This window comes from Pseudoliparis swirei, chromosome 18 (assembly GCF_029220125.1).
Source record: "Pseudoliparis swirei isolate HS2019 ecotype Mariana Trench chromosome 18, NWPU_hadal_v1, whole genome shotgun sequence".
NCBI classification, from domain to species: Eukaryota; Metazoa; Chordata; class Actinopteri; order Perciformes; family Liparidae; genus Pseudoliparis; species Pseudoliparis swirei.
This window is the reverse complement of record NC_079405.1, coordinates 6,812,028-6,835,876: the sequence shown is the minus strand read 5'-3', so window position 1 is coordinate 6,835,876 and position 23,849 is coordinate 6,812,028. Positions and strand designations below refer to the sequence as shown.

The window sequence follows — 23,849 nt, the reverse complement described above, 5'->3', positions numbered from 1 at the left end:
CCTCCTCCTCCTCTTCTGCTTCATTGTCAATGTCCTCCGTCACCTCAGCGGCATTCTGTGCTGTAGTGGAGACAAACTCTTCTGCCGCTGGACCCTCCTCATTTGATTGAGCTTCCATTGACCCAGAGGAAGCATTCGCCAACTGAAATAATTGGTTCGGTTATTCATTTTTAATTCCTCAGGTATTTGAAAGGAGAAAGTAGCTGTTATTTATTTTACCTGGGAGTGAAACTTTATTCACTTTATTGCAGCCATCTCCTGGTTGTTTGTGTGAAGTACATCTTTATGAAGGTCCAGTGACTCTTTCAGCTCACTCAGGTCTGAGGCCTGACCGTCTAACTGAGCATTAAGAGCCTCTGCCGATGCAACCTGCTCGTCAACTCTGGCGGATGCACCGAGCACAGCACCGGCTAACCAAGCCACATTTTCGGCCAGTGCCGAGCTGGAGCTCAAACCGGCCACGACGCTCTCCTTCACAGCCTCGAACTCCTCACTGTGGTGACTGAACATGGCCTGGAGGGTTGTGACGGACAGGACGACCTGCTTTATCTCAGTCAGTCGAGAGTCCGTCTCATCTTGGAGGGCCCACAGCTCATCGTAGTTGTCGAAATTCCTCAACTTCTCTGAAGTGGCCAGAGCAAATTCAGCCGTCTTCTGAGCCTGTTTCTGGGCCTCCTCCAGGGCAAACAGCCTCAACACCAGTATCAGTCTAGAGATTGAGATAAACCTTATTTAGCCATGTGGTTTGATTTCAGTTCAAACATTTTCAATCTGAGCTGAGCTGTCATATTGCTGTAGGTAGTGTTGGTACAATATGCTAATATTTAGCCTTCCATTAGACAATATACATGTCAGCAAAATCGAATTATTGTTTATAACTGTTGATCTCTCTGTGTGTATTAGGCCATTGTGGGTAGTGTTAAAAAAATATATCACTGAGCAGTGTTTTTTTTTTAAGACACTCCAAACTATTGATAACTATATTTACTATTTAGGAAATATACTATTAGCCTAAACACGGGGACAGACAGCTGGTGGCAATCATTGCTGATAATGATACAATATATTTAGCATAAGGCTATTACTATTTCACAATAGTCGTCGGGGCTCTAAATGCCACTGAAAGTCAAGTCGTGCTAAAATGAACACGTGTAAGTCAAACATTGACAACAAGACATTGGTCATCCATAGCTTTTCAAAATAAAATCACAGACCTAGATTTTCAGTCATAATATTCTCTCAATGCCGCCGACAACACAGGTATAAAAGAGACTTTTCACGTGCATCCTTGTATAGTTGTTTGTTAATTCATATTAAATCATTCTTTCAAAAACAACAATTGTGAATATTTTGTGAAATTATTTTGAAGGCATATCCTCGACAGCTGTTGCACTTGCACAGCCATGCACTGATAATAAGCCCCTGCAACGAAGTTGTCAATATATTTGACCTTAGTACACAATATAACTAAACTAAATCAGTAAATACAAGTACCATCTCAGTATTTAACATGTCCGTGACCAACCCTGCAGGAAAACACAGAAAAACTAAGTTAATGTCACCTGAGCCCCGGACATCTCCACCACCCGCTGGAGGGTTGCGACTCTCTTTTGCTTCGTTGTAAAAGTCTCCGACAGTTGGTCGAGGCTCTGCTGCTGCTGTGCACAAAACCACCCCATCACAGAGGCCCCGGTTGTGAAGACGACGATGAACAACCACACTGAAGAGGTATTGGAGTTTGTCTTGCTCATGGTATGTGTCTGCCGAGAGATCCACCACTAGTATAATACCAGTGTAACACTACTTAGATTACAAAGGTCTTACATTCATCACTTTCAAACTTACTTTCAATGGAAAGTGCAGTGCCATTAGCAAAATAATGGGTATAATTATCAATATACAAACACATATAAGACAATACTCTGTTCATAATAACTTTCAAAGGCTTAGCATGTGTAATGTTAAGCACCGTTATACTTTTAAAGGTGGTCCAGGTTTAGCCAGATTACGTGCTGTTGCGGTGTTTATTTGTAGTAATGCATCACATTTGACACGCTTGTAAATATACTTGAAATGTAACCATCCGATAAATGTAGTGGAATAGAAATGAAACCCCAAGAGTAGAATTTTAGTAGAACATAATAAACTCATTTAAATTCGAAGTACTTTAAAAAAAACTACTTATGTAAAGCATTTTAATATGTTTTACTCTTTTATTTTCCACTTCCTGCGCAAAGCATGTCCATGGAGCCTGGTCGTCAGTTGAAACTCGCTGACAGCTGTCATTTTCAAATCGACCAATGACGTGAACCGGTTGACAGGAAGGTGTGTCATGTTGCCTTTGTGTGTAACGGATTAGACGGTGGTGTTCAGGGCAAGGGTCACAATTCCCAAGGCTGTCGTTTATCAATTACATGTAAGTCAGCAATGGAAACAGTTCTGTATTCATAGAAAAACGCCAGCCGACCGTAAGAGAGAAACAACATGTTCTGTATCTCTACCAAAATGCTCATTGTCCAGAACAATAGTGTGTAAAACAAGCAGGAAGTGAATGCAGCTGCACTACATTTATCCCATATGAAGCTTCTAAAACGACTTTGGTGTTACATGATACGTATAATTTAAGATCATTGAACAGTAGAACTTTAAAATGTTTACATAAAATTCATTCATCATATTTTGTATTTTAACTAATTTTCAGAAAATAAAAGCAGGATTTTGAAGTATCTCCAAAGTTTAATAGTACAGGAAATAATATTTTCCTAAAAGACTAAAATTCATGTGTTGGTACTTTCTTAACCGTCCTGTTACCTTTAGGGTCAATTTGACCCAATTCAATGTTTAACGTCGGTGTTCTTTGGGGTCAATTTGACCCCAGGCTGTTTTTCACTGTGTCAAACATATAAGAAATATCAACTTTTTAATATATTTAAAGGGCTATTTAGGTAGTCAACAAACAAACATAAAGTACCTCACACTTAAACTTGGGAAACAATATTAATTCTAATAATGTTCTGGAGGTTTTAATTGCTGGGATCAAATTGACCCAGAGGGTAAAATATGTTAGTAAATGTGAAGGTAACAGGAGGGTTAACTAATTTTCAGAAAATAAAAGCAGGATTTTGAAGTATCTCCAAAGTTTAATAGTAGGCCTACAGGAAATAATATTTTCCAAAAAGACTAAAATTCATGTTTTGGTACTTTCTTAATATACGGGTTTATATAGCGGAGCCTCACACTAGCATTTCAAATGAATGAGTTGTCACTACATTGTGGATAATTGATTTAAAACGACATCTTTTGGTCGAGCTTCTGTTCGGCAGCTGCAGCTCTTCTTCTTCACTCTGCAAAGAAACATATGGATTCTCTCAGTTTCATTGACTTACTGCTCACTCAAATCCTTCCTCAGGGTCCAGACACAGCATTGTAAACATCACACAAGTGTTAATACCTCTGACGACCAGTGTCATGGAGGACTCGGCCGTCCCCAGTTTGTTCTCGATGAGCACTTTGTATCCCCCGTGGTCTCGGGGTCCCACCGTCAGTATGAGCAAGGAGCAGACTCCACACACGTTGGTGACGTGGTAGTTGGTGTTGGTGTTCAGGCTGATGTTGTTGTGGTACCACGTCACTCGTGGAGCTGGATCTCCCCGAACCGCGCAGCTCATGTAGCTCTCGTAACCCTGCGGAGCGGTACGCGGTTTCAGGGGAACGATGAATGACGGCGGTGACTGCAAGTCGAGGGATTTTCTCTCTGGCGGGTTCACTTTGAACTTTCCTGAAACGCAACGAAACGCAACGGTTAGGCTTTCACAAATAGCCGCTTGTCTTCAAACTTATCACTCGATGCAATATCTTCAGCTCTCGTTTATTTTTGTCTCTGCAAAAATAAATGATGATCTACCACAGCACTTGCTATATGAATTAGAACGCTTTTTGAAATAGAAAAAGTAAACACAATATTGGTTATATTAGTACTCAAAATACTAATTGTTGTCGATTGAACAAATGTATTCCTCTATGAATGCTATGTTGACCGAGTAAGCTGAGTTCACAGCTACGAAATCTGTTCTTCCTGCGTCCAATGCTTTATTTTGCACGTACACTACCGTTCAAAAGTTTGGGGTCACTTAGAAATGTCTTTATTTTTCAAAGAAAAGCACTGTTTTTTCAATAAAGATAACATTAATCAAAAATACACTCTATACATTGTTAATGTGGTAAATTAATATTCAAGGTGGAAGTGTCTGGTTTCTAATGAAATATCTCCATAGGTGTATAGAGGCCCATTTCCATCAACTATCACTCCAGTGTTCTAATGGTACATTGTGTTTGCTAATCGCCTTAGAAGACTAATGTCTGATTAGAAAACCCTTGTGCAATTATGTTAGCACAGCTGAAAACAGTTATGCTGGTGATATAAGCAATACAACTGGCCTTCCTTTGAGCTTGAAGTTTGAAGAACAAAATTAATACTTCAAATATTAATCATTATTTCTAACCTTGTCAATGTCTTGACTATATTTTCTATTCAATTTTCAATTCATTTGATAAATAAAAGTGAGTTTTTATGGAAGACACGAAATTGTCTGGATGACCCCAAACTTTGAAACGGTAGTGTATATATACAGTACACATATATATACATATATATTTATATGTATATATATATATATATACTTAATATGATTATAAAACACAAAAGGTCAAGTTGGTTACTTCAAAACGGGAAAATAAATGTGGCAATGACAACTTTTCCCTCACCAAAATCCAGCCTAACTTTGATGACAATTTGAAATACCTTTAATGATAACAGTACATGTATTGATCCATCATTTTAATACATATAACTTGTATTGTCAGTAGCATAACCTAGTTAATTGTTGAACTTGATCCCACTGGGCCAAGAGACAGCCACCCCCCCCTCCACACACACACACACACACACACACTACAATTTGGGGCGGCTTTAGCTCAGTGAGGTAAGAGAGCTGCTCCTGCTGCGTGGGGGTGTTGGTTCTCGATCCCTCCCCATTAGTTGCAAGTCAAGTGTCCTTTGAGCAAGGTACTGAACCCCCAGTTGCTTCCCGGGCGCTTCACCGCAGCCCACTGCTCCTTAATAACTAAGGATGGGTTAAATGCAGAGAACTAATTTCCCCTTGGGGATTAATAAAAGTGTATATTCTTAAATTCTTAATATGCGCCAACTGTTTCCCCTTACACGCTCTTCTAATGTCAGTGTTTCAACTCTTTAGCTGTAATCTCCATCACTGAGAGAGAGTCTGTTCTTCTGGTTCTCAGGTAGGCCTAGTTTAGTAGATCACAGTTAAACTGGTCTCAGTCTGTCAAGATGATGACATTTCACCAAAGAAATGGACTTGTGGGAAATGGTGTTCGCTTAGGGACTCTTAATAAAAAGTCTTACAAGTCGTCAAGTTTACGCTTAATGTTCTGTTTACTCTTCACTTGTCTGGATAGATGGAATGAACTTCACAATAAAACTTAACTCGTGAGCAAGATTAAGTTGTCCGTATGCCTTTTTGCAGTATTGCAGTGTTGCTTTCTTATCTCTGGAACAGTTCCATTTTAAATACACTTCTGACTAAGTAGTTGAAATCATAAAGAAGTTCAACATGGGGTGAGACATGCACGTTTTTAAAATCCTCTGTAATTCATTCCATGTATGCTGTCTATCCTAAGTCAGTACACCTGAGGGATCAATAGACAAACAGTCCTTCGTGATTTAACCATAGACACCAACCTTTTGGACGCATGGTCCCAAACACAGGGGATTCGGAACATGGTGACAGACCCATGTCATTTTTAGCGAAGACCCTGAAGTTATACTCCCGTCCAGACATAATATTGATAACTGTGAACTTATTGTTGAAGAGGTTGTCAGCCACTGTCCTCCAAGTGCGTTTGAAGGAGTCACGCATGGATACCATGTAGTGTAGTCTGTCATCCCTCTTCTCATCCGGAGAGGAGGTCCAGGACAGAGTCACTGTTCCTGGGATGTTCTGACTCAGCTCCACTGGACCTGGAGGCTTGGGATCATCTACGTCCAGAGACAGAGGTCTGAGTTAAGACAAGTGTATCTTTGATGCAACAAACCGTACCTGTTGTATCCGGCTCAGTTCATCTCTTCATGGCCGTGCCCACTGAGGTTCACCTGTGACTCTGATTTCAACATTGACGCTCTCCTGGCCGACACTGTTCTTGACGGTCAGGGTGTAGATGCCACTGTCGGACCGCTCAGATGTGGGGATTAACATTTGAGAGCCTTTATCAGAGCTGGTAACGGTCACATGTTTGGACACTGGAGTACCATCTTTTTGCCACACAATTTGTGGCAGGGGGGAGGCCTGCAGGCAGAAAGAACATCAATTTGTTAATTAGATTTATTACATTTCCAATAAACCCATTAGGAGGAAAATCTATTGCACAATACCTCAAAGTTGATGTTCAGACGGACAGTATTGCCAGATCGTACCACCATGAAGGTCTTCATGTTGCGATCTTTAAACTTTGGCCTTACTGTGAGGGTAACATTTAGATTCTTGTAATTATACAATTCAGGAAATTGATAGTCTGTTATTGTTCTCATTCTTTAATTTTTTACACTCACATCTCATGACATGTCCAGAGATTCATTGTTTATTTTCAAACAAGCCACATACTTTACATTTTAAGCAGCAGCCTCTAGGCCTGAAGAGCAAAGACAATGCTGAAGAAAATTTAAACTTGCATTCTTTCTTATGGCCATCAAGGGGCGAGTCATCTGGTTGCAAAAGGAAGTCTGATTGTACAGATGTTTATTAGAATTTCCCAACTTCTTACTTGATTTATTACTTTCGTAAACATTGTTAACATGAGTTTATTGGCTAAATCTCTAGTTAAAGTCTTCAATACACCATGATGTTAATATACTAATGTATGGTCCTATTTAGAGTACAATAAACCATAAAGCAGGGTATGCTTTCGGGTAAGGCTACCTTGTGATGACAGGTCAAGACTACAGAGTGATCTTGACTGTTTTCATGTTAAAACTTTAACCCTTTCATATGGCGTTTTCACTATTTGAAAGTTAAATGGAACATTTTTGGTCGCCTAAAAATGCTTTACTCTGCGTTTGGTTACGGGGAGCGGGTCCTCTTCATGGAGTCCGCCATGTTGCACCTCCATGTTTCTACAGTAGCCCAGAATGGACAAATCAAATACACGACAGAGGCTGTCGAGTTTTTACGTTAGACATCTGCAGCCTCAGCACTTGATGTCACTAAATCCTGCACATTGCTCTTAAAACGGTCATGTCACATCAATCTTTAAATCCAAAATATGGGGAAACAAAATCTTACCAGGAGGAGGCATAGCAATGACGTAACTGTCGAAGCCGTGAGGTTCTCCATCGCCTCCATAATTGGTGGCAATCACCCTCACCCAGTAGCTGGCCATTGCCTTCAAGCCAAGCACGGTGTAGGAAGTTAAAGTAATTGAGATGGCATTACAACGAGTCCATTCAAGGTTTTCTATTGGTCTGATCTCCACATAGTAGCCTCGGGCTTCATCCTCCACCCCTTTTATTTCTTTAGGTTTTGTCCAAGCCAGTGAAAATGTGGTGTAATTGGAGGATGTTAACTTCAGATCTGTGACTTTCCCTGGAGGTTCTGAAAATGCAGAAATGAGAGGTTATTGGCCCAACATTGCCATGTTTATATATTCACTAAAGCGATAGAGAGAGCATTATGTTAAACAGGTTCACCATGATGCATGACTTGTATCATTACCTTCGCATTGAAAATGCGGAAGGTTATGTTTTGATCGCTGTGTATTTATTTGTATGCGTGCGTGTTTGCGTGTTATTTACATAACTCAAAAAGTGTTAAACCGAATCGCATGAAATTTGGTGGGATGATTGGGTATTATCCGGGGACCATTTGATTAGATTTTGGGATCGATCGGGTCAAAGGTCAAGGTCAAGGTCATGAAAAGGTCAACATCTTCTTTAAGTCGAATGCAATTTGGTGGGATGATTGGTTATTATCCGGGGACCATTTGATTAGATTTTGGGATTGATCGGGTCAAAGGTCAAGGTCATGAAAAGGTAAAAATCTTCTTTTTACCATAGCGCGGTCAATTTTTATCCAATTGGCATGCAACTAATGCCAAAATGTGGCTGCGGCGAAGGTATGCGCTCTACCGAGTGCCCGTTCTAGTTTTTAGTGGATACAACTGCAATAGAGTATAATTCAGTGTTCAGGCTTACTCATTGGATCTCTTGCGATTACCGTGTCACATGGAATACTAGGATCTCCAGCTCCAGATAAGTTGATGGCAGACACCCGAAATTCATATGCTGCCCCTTCAAAAACATCTTTCACTGCATACTTTGTATCTGTGGAAAAAGAAAGATGTTTACTTGTCACATTACTAGAAATGTAAAACTGTGTTGCCGTACATGCATTAGAGGTATGCATATTTATATATTTGGTATATTATAGAACGTCGTAGTCGGATTTTCAAAAGCACTTTCTGAATAAAATGGAGTTCAGAAGCCAGTGAAGATTCACACCTTTAATAATTAATATTCACACTGGGTTATTAAGTATATTTTTGCAGATTGCCATACGAGTTGGATACCTGTAATAGGCACCCCATGGTTTACAAGGCTCCAGTAATTTGTGCCCTTCTTGTTCTTTTCCAAGTTGTATCCCACTATTTTGGTTCCTCCAGTGTCACATGGAGGACACCATGCCAGATTGATGCAATCTTTAAAGGCACCGACCACTTTTGGTGCTGTTGGGGATCCGGGATAACCTGTGGAGGAAACGGGACATTTTTACTATTCTGTGTTATTCTGTTGCTTTTTATTCCATCCAAAAGTGTACAGTGTCTGCACCTCGCTGTGAGTCTGTTCACAAAACCAGACGTTTCAACTTGTATTACCTCCTTTGGGAGTTGGATGAAGTTTTATTTTCCTCTAATTGATGCAAACATATTTCCGTGATGCATTATGAAAAGGTTTGTCATCGAGCCAAGTTCAAATGCTTAAAGCTTGACTGACTTCTGGCAACTCCTAGTGGAAGCATCCAAAATGACTATCCACAATAGTCACAATACTCTTGCATGTTATGGTGATAGGAGTGAAGAATTAAATCATGAAGTAACTTAGAATAGATAGATTTTTGAATTTAAAAAAAACATTTATATATATATATAAACCTTTTGTTTTCATGACTTAACTTAAAATATAAAAAATATATGTAACCTTTTATTTTTCTATTTTTTTAATGTATATATATTTTAGTAAATAATTTTAAAAAAAACTAATTAATCGCTTTCAAGGAAAAACGATTAATTAATTAATGGATCGCGATTAATTAATCGCGAATCCTGAATTAAAGTTAAAAGTTAGTTCATTCTTTTTAAAAAACAACTTCACACAGAGCTGTGTCAAAAAGAGGCTCCTACATATAGTGCCCAGCGAGGTTTAATATAAGTGGATGATAAACCTTTTGTTTCTTCAGTGAAATACCATTAATTGAGAACTGATAAAAATTCAACATTCAAATAACACCTGCCACTCTCTGGGCTTTGCTCAACTGACTCCATTTTAAAAAAAAATCACTTAACCTCAAATATTCATTTGAATATTTTGTTCATTTCAATATTACACCCTTTCCTTTGTTAATTCAACCTTTGTGTCACCCTCATTAATTTGACGGTGTTTTTCAATAAGTCAAATCAAAGTGCCTAAATTCTGTCAACAAACAAACAAAATTAAATGTTAATTAAAATCAATAATTTAACATTAATTGTAATTGCTAAAAAAGGGAAAAGGTAAATTAAAATAATTATAAAAAGGTAAAGGGAAAAGGAACATTGAATCGGGTCAACAGGAGTAAAAGGCGGTAAATATAAAATAAGGTTAAGGTAAAAATAAGGAACAAGGTTCAATAAGTTTTAAAAAGATTAAAATTAAACTAGGACAAACACCTCCACAAAGAGCTGTGTTTCAGCTACAGCACAAAAGGGTATTTAATAAGACAAATATTATAAACAGTGTGATAAAAAAACAGAAATTAGTAAAAAAGTATATTAAGTTAAAAAAAAATTAAAAGATATAACAAAGAATTGTGAAGAAAAAATAAAGTAAACATAACAAACTGAAAACTTAACCTGTGACCTCTGATACTATTGACAGAATATACATATTTGATATTATTTTCATATTCAAATTAATTATTACTAATAAAATTTTTTCTTTGTAAATTACATTTTTCGTTTAAAGTCAACCCGTTTAAAGTCTTTTGCATGTGACAATCCCTGTTGTCCTCTGATCTCAGCTCTCTCTGAAGTCCTCGGTCCTCTCTGTCTCCCTCTGCCTTGAGTCTGTATGTGGTCCTCTGTCTGTGAGCTGATTAGGTTTTTGTTTTTTCCGAATTGTGAGTTTTTTTTTTTTTCTCCAATCATGTTGAGTTTTTTTTTGATTGACCGTTCGTTGCGTTTTTTCCACGTCGCGTCGTTTCCGCCGCGTGTGTCTCTCTGTGTCGCCCCTCTGAGACGGAAGGAGGGAGAGGGGAGGCGGGAGGAAGGGGGAGAGAGGAAGTTTAACTGATTCACTGATCCTTATTTTCGTTTCTGCTCCTTTTTCGCAAAGAATGTCATTGTTTTAAAAGATAAAAAAAAAAAAAAAAAAAAAAAAAAAAAAAAAAAAAAAAAAAAAAAAAAAGTTGCGTTAGCGTTAAATTTTTAACAATCGGCGTTATTAATTAATTATTAACATACGCCTAATATATATATATATATATATATATATATATATAATATATAAACCTATACTATATATATACTATAAATATATAAAATATATAATCAGAAGATAAAAATTAAATAAGTTCTTTATTTTTTATTTTCTTAAATGCAATTAAAAAAACAAAAAAAAATCAACGAAAATATTCATTTTATTTATTTGATTTATTATTTTTATTTATTGCTTTTTTAATATTTATAAAAAAAAAACAAAAAAAATTAAATATTTAAAATTTTATAAAAAAAGATTAATAACAAAAAAAAAAAGATAAATAACAGGAAACCCAGCTGTTTGTGTTTCGAATGTGAAACGAGTTAATTGAACAATTTTGTTTATTTGTTTAATTTTTCATGATTTTATAATATTTAGAGATAGATATTTTATTTTTTATTTCTGATTTGAGTATCAGTTTTAAATCAAAATAAAAGCAAATAAAAATAAATAAAATTTTAAATGAATCCAGAATGCATGACATTTTTTTTTTTTTTTAATTTACACCAAAAAAAAAAACTCATCAAAATCATATTCTAATTTTCGAGACAATCCTTATAACCTTTTTTTTTATATTTTTTTATGTGTATATATATACATTATACTATATGTACATAAAAAAATATATATACTGTATAACCTTTTATTTTTATATTTTTTAAATGTGTATATATATATATATATATCGATATCTATATAAACCTTTTGTTTTCATGAATAACTTAAAATATATGTAAATAAATAAAAAAAATTCCATCATCTTTAAAAAAAAAAATTGTTTTTAAATACCTTTTGTTTGCTTGTTTCCTAAGCCGTCGTTGGGCTCAAGCTAAAGACTTACGTAATACACCAGCTGCGATGTCCTCAGTCTGCAGGGAATCACTGAGGCCTTCTGCGTTCTTGGCTCTGATCCGGTAGCAGTATCTCCTCCCGGGGGTCACGTCTGAATCTTTATAACTTGGGTTGCTGCCGGGGATCTCACCGAGATCTGACCATTTATTACGCCCGACTTGTTGGCGTTCGAGGACATAGTGTGTGACCGGGCATCCGCCGCTGTGTTTTGGTGGCTTCCATTTAAACTCCACGGATGTTACGGCACTTTCCATAATGTCCACCGGCCCCTGAGGCGGTGTGGGTTTGTCTGTTAATGGAATGAAAATAGTCATACTGGGAAAACCGGGGAAAGCTTTTCTCGCCATACATCCAGAACAATGAGCAAAACACACGGAAACTTGAAGTCTCTTTTTGACAACTCACCCAGTACGATAAGTTTGGAAATAGCTTCCGTCGTACCGAATTCATTTTTTATTTTTATTTTGATCTCGCCACCATCTTTCCTTTGACGCTTAACAAGGCGTAGTTTGCTTTCAGTGGCGGATGTTTCAATCTTCACATTGAGAGCGGGCGAAAGATCATCGTCATCCTTGAACCACTGTATATTCATCGGAGCCCCCCCTGAGAATGGCATCTTCCACTCTGCATTTTCACCTGCCTTTATAATGACCGGCTTTGTGAATTTTCCGAGCGCGTCATCGTCGATTATTGGTGGATCTTCAGTGTTGGAGAAAAAAGTTGTCGTCAAAAAACCGTCACCCCTTATAACCCAAGGGATAATGAATCAGTTGATGCCAAACCATGTTATTGCCTTTTCTTCTGACCTTGAATATTAAGCGTTGCTTCTGATTTACGGCCTTCGGCTTCAAAGCAGTACACAGCTGCGTCATCTTTTTTACAGCAATCAATTACCAACCTGTGACAGGCTCCATCTTTGATCATTATTACCCCATCCTCACTGGTTAGCTTGTCAGATAAAAAGATCCATCACACAAACATTGAGAAAAAAAGAAGGCAGGTTGATGACGATGATGGGCCTTTATGGGATCTGCAAGCTAGGAAACGGGGATATTCATGTCACTAGTCTTCTGTACTCACCAGCTTCTCATTTTTATACCAACGTCCCTCAGAGGTGTCGCTGCTTAGTTTGCAAGACAGCTCCGCCCGTTCACCGATATTAGCAACGGTGTCCGACAGGCCACAGACGAACTGAACGCCGCGAGCTGCAAGCAAGAACAAAGTCAACTTTGGGACATCATTAAAAATGACTGCGTTGAAAGTGTTTGTCCACATGCAACTTATGGTAAATATAATAATGTATTTTAATTGACAACTTCATTGTTCCATTCCATACAAATAAATAAAGAGAGTGTTCTAAACAGAGCAAACAAAGAAACAGAGTTGAAGGCTTCCTTGTTTCCATTATGTCAATATATATATATATATTTATATATATATGTATGCAATACTGCACAATATGTTTCATATCGTAGATCATCAAAGTGCTTTATAATTATTAAATTAAAGAGTTGCCCTAAATAGAAATATAATCCTTTTACAGTGTCTATTGAATTGTCCCTAATTGTTTGTCTGCCCGGTAACAGTTACTCTTCTGCCTCTGAACTTCTTGTTGTAGTGAGTTATGTGTTATTGGAAGATTTAGATTTTAATCCAGAAATTAAATACCACATTTAAAAAAAAAAAAAATTCTGAATCTATAGATCAGACCTGTGCCCACTGGACAAAGAAAAGATTAAAGAAGTTTATAATAAAAAATAAGCCTCAATTATCTCTCTATCTCTTATATTTTACTCTAGGTTTGGACCAACTGTATGTTCTACTCAAACCTCCAGTCCAATACCTTGGAGTAGCACCGAGACGCTTTGATGAGTACACAATGTCATGACAACAGCGCCTCAAAACTATAGCAACACTATCAGTCTTCAGGGTTTTACCTATCACGGTGTCAGGAACCAACGGACCGGCTCGCACTCGCTTCGTTTTCTTCTCTGCATCGTTCCCTTTATTTTCATCCCCTCCTTCCGTCGGGAGGTTTTTATCCGTGCCGTCTCCGCCCTTGTCTCCGCCCTCGCCTCCATCACCTCCGTCCCCGGCGGCATCCCTTTCAGGCTGCGCTCGTCTGGCTGCCTCCAGGTCGTCTTTCTCTTTTTGTAGCTTGGCCTGCCGCTCCGATGCTACTTGGTTCCCAGTGTGGCCCTCGCTTCCTTTACCATTTGGAAGTACGGATAACGAGTCGTTAACTTTTCTTACACTTTTCAAATAAGCAAAGATACAAGGAGTACATATCCAGGTATCACACTATCAAGCTGAGATTAATAGTGTGATACCTATCTATATATATATATATATATAAAAAGGATGGCCCACCTTCCACTTTAAGAGAAGCACAGCTGGATGTTATGCCAGCGATAGCATAATACGCTCCATTATCTCCCAATTTACAGTCTTTGACTCTCAACGTGTGAATTAGCTTGTCGTCTGAGACGGTGATGTCATATTTGTCCCCATGTTCAAGTGACGAAGCCGTGTTGGACCAGGTGATTCTGTTGAGGGGCGTTGACAAGACGCACTGGAAGATGGCGTCCTCACTCTCCGAGGCCTTCACATCCTTGATCTTGGCTATGAACTCCACAGCAGGCACTGAGAGAGGAGAGAGAGGAGAGGGGGGGGGCTCTTGAGTTCTCACCAACTGTCACCAATCATTCTGTGTTTATTAAAGATGCATTAGCTACACCTCACCTTGAAAGTCAGTCGTAAGGACATTTGTTTCTTCAACATCGACCTGGTAAAAACCAGCATCTTCTGCATCGGCATCTTTGATGCTGAACAGATATGTTGTCCCTGTTTTCTTAAGGCTGTGCTTTGAGTCGTCGTCGTCCCCGTATGGAAGCATCGTCCCGTCCTTTTTAAAGAGAAAGACTTTTATGAGTTTTTATTTGAACAGTGATTAGTTTTAAATAGTTTATTGTGTAATACACACGAGCTCACCTTGTATAAGTTGATTGCGCTGTCGGGATCATGGAGTTTCATGTCCAGGCTAAACTCGGCTCTTCCATTTGGTTGCACTTCTATTTGTTTTAAGTTGTCCAGCTGCTCCACGACCTGAAAAGAAGAAATTAAATATCTGTAGATGTTTTTCTGCTGAAGACACGACATTTGAACTGAAGCAGCCATGAATGGAGCGTGGATGTTCTCAAGGAGCATCACATTGATATTACTGGTACTCATCGTAACACACCGTGCGCAAAAAATCCTTTATTTTTTCGTTAGACATGCTTTTAAACTAACTTAACACCCTTTTTACAAGGTTATTTGTTCAGATTTTTTTATTTTATTATTTTTTATTATTTATTTAACCAGGAAATGCCTCATTGAGATTAAAAATCTCCTTTACAAGAGTGTCCTGGACAAGACATCAGCAGTAGAATATTACACAAAGTTTCAGACAATACAACATAAAACAGTGACAGACAATATAAAAGAAAAAAAGAAAGAAAGATTTTTTTTTTTAGATCACAGCATGAAAAAAAAAAAAACTAAGACTCAAGTCATCATAACCCAGTTCACACAGAATCACAAACCTTAGTCAAAGAAAACATCTACAACCAGATGAACCTCCCTCCAACTCTTTTAATCTATTTTAAGAAAAAAACACATACAGAGAGCTGGTTCCCGGAGACCAGATCAGTCTGCAGCAAATTCCAAGCCACAGCAAACCTAAAAACTCTTTTTCCCATTTCTAGACGGACGTTAGGGACGGAGAGCAAGAGGAGGCCTTGTGCATATGTCACAGAGCGAAGATGGTAGCTTCCAGGATTTTCTTTAATGAATCAACCACTTTCGGTGGTCTAACTTGTTATCTATCTGCAGAGTACTTCTGTGACATCACCAGTGGGTGTGGCTACAGGTGCAACACACTTGTGAACACAACCAGAGACTTCACAGACTGGCGTGGAGTGACTCTTGTTGCAGGTTGAAAATCCATGAAGTAGAGTTCATGGTCAGTTGTTACACACTGCACACAGGTCGCTACCTTGGCCTGCTTATCTTGCGTCTCCTTTTTCAGCTGGTTGAGTCTCTTCAGCAACCAGCGGAAGTCGGTGACGCCAAAGTCGACACAGATTTTTTCGTAGTCCTTCTTCGGAGCGCAGATGAGCAGTTCTATGAGCTTTGGATCAATTTCGCCTTCTTTCTTCGGCGGGAGTTGTTTTTTTCTGGTGACGACACTGAGACAGAGAGAAATGGAGTCAAATTTGTTTGTAGATCTGCAGCAGTACATATTAACAAACACTTGAACTTACGTTTTCTTTAGCATTTTTCTGAAATCTTGTGTTACTTGTTCATTTGCTAGAAGAAAATGAGATCACAAATAACTTCACTATCACAAAAAACAAACATTGTATATGTTTCTATCTAAACAACAAACTCGGATACATTTAATTTGTAAATCTGTAAGTCTGCGATACATTTTTTTAAGCTTAGGTCTCAGTATTTTATCATGTTTAACTCGCATTATTATTGTTGCTTCTGAAATTAAAATTCAAGATTATAAACTATCTGGAATTCTAAAATAAATCGTTGCATGTAAAGAGAACTCAAAAGAACTTCTTCGATCTGAAGTAAGTATCGTACCGTCTTTGCCTTTCTTCTTGAAACCAACTGGGGAAAAAATCAAAATAAGAAAGTTATTCGTGAATCGTCAAATATTCGGTATATTACTCTTTAATTTGATTCATTTCCGATAAACATTCGCCTTGTGACAATCTATTCTTTTACCTTCAATAACATTGAGAGTCGCCGTGCAGACGGCCACTCCGTACTCATTGGTGGCGAAGCACTTGTAGGTGTCGGCTTGATCTGGTTTTACACAGAGTACCTGGTGGAGCAATGTTATCATATTTAGATTACATCTTTAGGCCTCTGCTTCATATTATCATGATCAATGAACTCTTTTAATTCAGTACTGGGAAGTTGAGAACAAATTAAAAATAAATAAGTGTAACTCATATGTTGAAATAATTGCAATATTCATATTTAATACAGGTCAGCAGGGATAACTCATGAACGTTTGACTTTGGGCATTTGTGTTTTAGCAAGACCTTTTACTGTGCTGATGTAGTTGGATTATATATGTTATTAACATATATCTGGTTTTGTCTCAAAACGAAAACACACAGTTCAAATGTAGTTATTATACAATTAAGCGTTGTATTTAGAGACGGGTTTCTCACCTCTAGGACGTGCTCTTGAGCTCTTTCATCGTATCTGGTCATGTATTTTTCTGGGTCGTCGACCTCGCCTTTATTACGCCCCCATGTCACAGCTGGCGCCGGCTCTCCACTAACCATGGCTCTGAAAAATACCTTTTTACCTGGAAAAATAATACGGACAAAACCCAGAAAGAAAGACATACGACAGTGACACAGTTGTAGATTGTGGTTGATAATGTTGCTGCGATCAATGTTTTTCGTGGGTGTTGTTTCTTAACCTCTTTTTTTTTAAAGATTTAGTTTTTATGAACCCAAAAACATTATTTGTAGTGAAATAGACAGCATTTTACAGTTTGTTATGCTGAAAATATTATTTTACAAAAAGAAAATACAGAAATGTATCACCTTGTAGAAAACACCACACAAGGATGATCTTTTGTTTTTTTAACATAAGATGAAAACAAGGAGAAAAAAGAAAAAAACTGTCTTACCCTCTTGAGTAGTCACGGGCATTGGCTTCCGGGCAAAGTCAGGGGTTGACTTCCCTACCGGCAGTTGCTCGACACACTGAGTGATCATAACCCCGGGGACCCTGGACCTTTTCTTGATGGCCACTGTTAGGAGCAGGAAGAAATAGGTAAACACTGCTGTGTCATGTTGTTGGTGTGGCCATCCTTCATGTTTCATTTGTGGTTGATTTGGCGCCACTATGTGCTGATGGTTCGTAATATGGGTCAACACTACAGGTCCTGTAAACTCTTTTCATCATCCAGTGAGCAACTGTGAGTGGATTAGCAAAAAAAAGTAGTTGGATACCTCGCAGAGAAGTGCTGCCGGTCAGAAAAAAAGCATCCTATAAACGGTGGGTTCAGATGGGCATTACACACGTGACTCCTGCTTTCACTTCGAGTTGCAGTGAAGCTAGAACTTCACAAGAGGTCAGTGTTTCCTTTCTGTTGGTCAAGCATGACAGCTGCCTCCTCAGCAAAAACGTTTAACTCTTAAACTGTGCTGATGTATTTGGATTAAACTATCTATCTGTTTTTGTCTCAAGGCAAACGCAGCAAAAACACTCAAAACCAGTTAAAATGAAGTTATTTTGTCATTGATTTATTTTAATGTAAATTCCAAAAAACTCATATTTATATTCTGAATGTAGTTACATTATAATTAAGACACACAAATGATGATAAGGTGAAGGTGCCTCGATAGCAACTGCATCATCCATGGGATGCTTAACAGAATCCCTCCTGTGGTGGAGGAGATGGACACAATGAGAGATGAGTGACATATTTTGTCAACGTTATTTCCACTCTTGGATTTCAACTGTAGGATGACTCAGCATCCAACAGTAAGTTCACCCAACAGCTGTTGAAATACCCCCAACACACACACGGCTGCTCCTTTCTCTGCAGCAGCAGCGTCATAACTCCTCATGCTTCATTCAGCCTGGAGCTCAGGCATTGAGCAGAACATTACAGCTGCATAATAGAGACGAGGCAAACTGCTAATTACCACAGCTCTTGTCCTAAAATCAGGTCTTTAGCCAGATGGAACTCTATGTTGTTTAGGTTTCATGTTTTTTTTCTATAACTATGCCAGAGTTAACTGTAAATACCAAAACTTAAATACCATTCGGATTTATTTTTATTTTTTAAAGAACACCACCAGTTGACCCTTCGCTAAGCCCCGACCCCCCGCTGCTACTCCGTCAAGCGGTCGGAGCTGCCGTGGAGTCCACGCTTTCACTTACTGCACTCCCCATGGCTAAACATAATCACATTTCTGGAGGACAAAAAAGGGATTTCAGAGAAAAGCGAAATGAGGAAGTCCATAATAAGAGTAAAACGGATGTATCCAGGATGTTTAAACTGATTTAGCAGCGAAAATAGATTGAAAAGATAAAGATAAGCCGACAGATCTCAGTGTAGAAGTGAATCATCACATCACCAGGTGATCGAAACGGAAGACAATGACATTAAGGAACAACACTGTTCCTGTAAAGCTGAGTCTGATTTTTTTCTGGCTTTTTCCGGATCGTTGTCAGACCCTGGCCGGAGATGGCCGGTGCTACGCAGTGATTGTCCAGTATGTGTTTGAATATGGGAATTATCGACCAGTCAATTTGGTTTTTGGAGGGATGGAGCATAATCTGTTGAGTTAGAGGCCACTAAGGAGCCATTTAAAATATATATATATATTAAGAACAAATATTAGCAATTACACTATTTTAAAAATGTAATATGCTTTTCCATGTGTGTTCAGTTTGTAATGCTGGACCTGTTTTTGAATAAAGTAATCCTTACTCTTCCGTCACTCTTGATCAGGTTTCTCCCCTAGGTCCTTGTAGCTGACTAGATTTAAGTGTTTTTAAAATGTTTCAAAGGTTACATCATTTAAAAGGTCAATATTTCACGAGTACCCACGACTTGTTTGATTTCCTAGATACGGGCAGTTCATAGAGCGCCAGCCACACTATTCACACATTTTAAAAGAAATATATTCTTTTAGCTTTTGCTGCTTACTTTAACCCTTGTGTTGCCTTCGGGTCATTTTGACCCGATTCAATATTTAACCCTCCTGTCGCCTTCGGGTCAATTTGACCCGATTCAATGTTTAATGTCGGTGTTCTTTCGGGAGTCAACAAACAAACATAAAGTACCTCACACTTAAACTTGGAAAACAATATTAATTCTAATCATTTTCTGGAGATTTTAATAGCTGGGGTCATATTGACCTCAAGGGTAAAATATGTTAGTAAATATAAAGGTAACAGGAGGGTTAAACATTGAATCGGGTCATATTGACCCGAAGGCGACAGGAGGGTGAAACATTGAATCGGGTCAAATTGACCCGAAGGCAACACAAGGGTTAATCTCACCTCACCATCATCTCGCCACTGCACAGCACACGTAAGAAGACGAGTGATAACAATCACAGAAAGAAAAAGAAACCGATTAAATTATTATTTTAAAAGCACAACTTTAACTCATGACTTTGACCGTGCGGCCTCAACGTGAACTTCAAGGTGGAACCGGCTCCTGCTCTCTCTGAAATAACTGCCATCAAGACGTGACTTATTATTTCACTAGCACTGCTCTGTGTAGCTTTTAGATTACACATTCTTCATCACTTATTCCGCCGCCGACCTCCTCAGGTTAGAGGGCATGTATTGAATATTCATCAAGCTGCATGTGTCATCTCTCTGGGGATTGATTCACGCCCTTACAGTATATCATCTGGATGCAGGTCGGATTCTTGCTCCTCAAGTATTGATTCACACATAAGCCAAGTCTGGTAGGACAGCAGTCGCCGCATACCAATCACTCCTGGGGGGGAACTGTATGCTTTGGACACCAGCAGACTTCTCAACACTTCCAATAGGAATTTGTTGGCTGTTTTAAAGCGGATATAGTTTCCATAAACCACTCTTGAGTCACCAACACGAGGCCTCTCGAATGATTGTAAATGGTTTCAGACATTCTCAGAGTGTTACTTGGAGGTTTAAAATAAAATGGGTATGCATTGTGTCCTTCATATGTATTTGTGATAGACTTCAGTGCAGTCTAAGTCCTAAAGAAGTGGCATTTCTTATGTCGAATGAAGTTCAAACGCGAGTGTAACTATTTCTCTTCTGTCTTTGTTTATTTTCTTCCCTTTTCCTCTTCTGCAGTCATTTTTTACAATTGTTTGGGCTTTGGAAAATGAAAGAAGAAAAAAAGAAGCTTATTCTATTCAACTGGAGAGAGAAATGTAGATACATCATTTAATATTTATGAAAGGTGAATTTTCAGGTTCATACTAGAATACTTGAACATGCCTTAATGTTCAAGAAAACACGACATCTTGCTGATGCTGTCTTTTTTAAAAGTACCTGTTCATCTGTGTGAAAGCACAGTCTGCTAGACCTGCGAGAAAAATATGGAGCACCTTTAAGAAAGTGGTTCTCAAGCCATGAGTGGAGATACTCAGGTGTGTGTGTGTGGGGGGGGATTCTGATTAGCTTGCACTTATCAGGAAGGGGACCCACGTTTTGCTTTATTTAATATTTGTACGATTTAGAGTGGCTGCAGGATGAAAAATCTGATTGGCTTGTTAAATCACAGGTTTTCTAATGTAGACAGCCCCCTAACTACTGACTGGGTTGTCATATTTCACAGTTTGAGGATTTAGATCTAGTTAACAAAATGTTAAAGCACAAACAATTATTTATGCATAATAATATTATCATCATATTTCCATGATAAATCCCTTTTGTAATACCCATACCTCTGTTGGTCAGGTTTATGTTTAATATGTGGACATTATGAATAATACAACACGCTAGTTTATAACAACTACAACATATCTCCTTGTACAACAAACGGAACACTTTCTACACTTACCTTTTGGGTCCTGGTTGGATTTTGAACTCATTGCAGTGTTGTTGGTTGTCCGTCAACTAAGAGGCTAAAACACAGAGAACTAGAATGGGCACTCGGTAGAGCGCATACCTTCACATATCACAAGATTGGGCATTGAATTATGAACATTTTGGCATTAGTTGCATGCCAATTGGACAAAAATGTATCGTGCTATGGTAAAAAAAAAAGATTTGGACCTTTCCATGACCTTGACCTTTGACCCGATTGATCCCAAAATCTAATCAAATGGTCCCCGCATAATAACCAATCATCCCACCAAATTGCATGCGATTCAAGAAGATTTTGACCTGTTCATGACCTTTGACCCGATCGATCCCAAAATCGAATCAACTGGTCCCCGGATAATAACTAATCATCCCACCAAATTTCATGCGATTCGGTTCAATACTTTTTGAGTTCTGCGAATAACACGCATACAAATAAATAAATAAATAAATACACGGCGATCAAAACATAACCTTCCGCATTTTCAATGCGAAGGTAATAATTGTACCAAGCAGACACGTTTTGATTATTATTTACAATTTTCATGGCCGACATTGAAATTCATCGAGACAAGCAATACGATACATTTTGGGGTTTTACACTCTACACCAGAAAAGTATCATTTAAAATTGTCAATCTTGTACTAAACCTTTCACATTGGGTTTTTAATAAAAACACAAAGACGGTTATTTTCCGTTATTTACCGGAAACGTTTGAACCGTTAGAAGGTTTTTGTTGCTAATCTGTTTGGCACAGTCAGTGTTTTTCAGTAATACAGGAAGAAAAATTGTGTACATTAGTATATATATTTATTTTCTTTATACTGTATATTGTGTATATATAAATATATATATATATATAAATATATATATATATATATATATATATATATATATATATATATATATATATATTTATATATATATGTATATATATGTATATATATACTATATAAATATACTATATAAATATATATGCCATATATATACTATATGTATATGTACATATATATGTGTATATATATATATATACAGTATATATAAATAAATATATATACTAATGTACACGATAAACCCGGCCTTCTCATGCCGTGTGGCCTCAGCCTGTCAGAGGGGGGGGGGGGGGGGATGTCTGGACTATTGCCTGACGTGAGCATCAACTTGGAGACACAGTAAACGGGGAATGTGAAATTCCGCCTAGTGGCTGACTGTCCGTCTGCCTGTGGAGTCTAGTGGCCGTGCCAGCCATTTAACTGCTCGGGTCCAAACATAGACAGGAGCAGAATGTCTTCCAATCAAACTGTGAAGCCGATGCACAGATCTGTAAATCTTTTTTAATGCCACCAACTCTTAAAAATAATGCTTTGCACCGTGAGGCGCCTCGTTGTTAACTACCAGCAAAACACTGCAAGGAAACTCTACACTCAAAGTGCTTGTGCTGAGCGAGCATGTGCATATGTTTTGTGTTTGATGGAGAGAAAAGCAAAGATTTGGTTGGATAGATTTAATAATTAGATAATAAACTCTCTCCAGAGAGTTAATGAGATACAGATTCATTTAACCAATCTTTTAAAAAAGATACTTGAGATGATATAAACCTCCTTTACCTTTTGGTATAGTATCAGTTGATGGCAATGACATACAAAACTGTTAACGTGTGGTTTTTCTAATCTTAATATAAGTAATTTGTTTAGCATCTTCGGTGCTGAAGTCATTTGAATGATAATTAAAAGGGGTTGTATATCAAGATAATGGCCATATGGCTTTTTACATGGCTTTTTAATTTATTTTAATGAACACATGAAGAAAATGGAAAAATGTGACAAAGAAAATCTGACTTTGTAAGCCAGCAATATATTTATATTTGGGTTTTAATGTGTCACGCATCCTGTAGTACAAACTGATCGTAGTCTCTTGCTCAAACATTTGGTTAGTCATGGGGAGCCAGTTGGTAAGGTCACATTCGTGACTGAAATATAGCTCACGGTATAAATCTTGAACAGGTCCGTTCACTTTTTTTCTTCTTTTCTACCAACATTCTGTAGTTTCACTGGGGTAATTCTTGACATGCAGCACAATAACATTTTAGGGTTTATTTTTATTCCACTGTGCACCAGCAGTAAAGTATATTTTGGCGGTTCTTGTTCTTATGGCTAACGTTAATGATGCTATCCTATCATACCAGACATACCATTTTTAACGGCAAACTATCACCATGTCTTTGTCTGCAGGTCATGAAATAAAAAATGGGATGTTTTATTTTCATCATGGATTATTAGAATTTTGCAGGAGCAGAATCACATACTTTAACAGCCATGAACCCAATCTAGGATAAGCAAATCCTTATTATTTATATATTATCTTTATTAAATGATGTCACATTAACTGTCACAAATTAAACTTGTATGTAGCTACAGTTCTTCTGATTGGCCTCTCAACATATGTTGCGATGCTGCTATCCCATATTTAGAAGATCACACAGTTACACCATGTACCTCTGATTGTACTGCACTATCCTCTAACATGGTGTTGTTGCCTTTGGTCAGGATCTTTTTTATTTATTATTATTTGT

At 37.9% G+C, this 23,849-nt stretch overlaps 1 protein-coding gene across 1 annotated transcript; it reads right to left on the bottom strand.

Annotated features, from left to right (window-relative positions):
- Window positions 1-237: 237 nt before the first annotated feature.
- Window positions 238-17,556, bottom strand: LOC130207886 (immunoglobulin-like and fibronectin type III domain-containing protein 1). Its single transcript, XM_056436624.1, has 23 exons — window positions 17,361-17,556; window positions 16,891-17,030; window positions 16,436-16,535; window positions 16,292-16,318; window positions 15,961-16,006; window positions 15,693-15,885; window positions 14,648-14,761; window positions 14,399-14,561; window positions 14,027-14,299; window positions 13,594-13,863; window positions 12,737-12,861; window positions 12,463-12,604; window positions 12,062-12,355; window positions 11,646-11,945; window positions 8,641-8,817; window positions 8,267-8,395; window positions 7,359-7,667; window positions 6,452-6,537; window positions 6,173-6,365; window positions 5,762-6,058; window positions 3,452-3,778; window positions 1,576-1,720; window positions 238-709 (listed from the first exon to the last, which is right to left on the bottom strand). The coding sequence occupies exons 1-23, from the start codon at window positions 17,554-17,556 to the stop codon at window positions 238-240; spliced, it is 4,518 nt and encodes a 1,505-aa protein (XP_056292599.1).
- Window positions 17,557-23,849: the final 6,293 nt, after the last annotated feature.

What these genes read in the sequence shown, in the direction of transcription:
- LOC130207886 (XM_056436624.1), bottom strand. Translation starts at nt 17,556, where the DNA reads ATGAAACATGAAGGATGGCCACACCAACAACATGACACAGCAGTGTTT. An exon ending in AATCGCAAGAGATCCAATGA is followed by an intron (nt 7,668 to 8,266) that starts GTAAGCCTGAAC and finishes CTGCATTTTCAG; the next exon opens with AACCTCCAGGGAAAGTCACA. An exon ending in CATGACACTGGTCGTCAGAG is followed by an intron (nt 1,721 to 3,451) that starts GTATTAACACTT and finishes ATACCTCTTCAG; the next exon opens with TGTGGTTGTTCATCGTCGTC.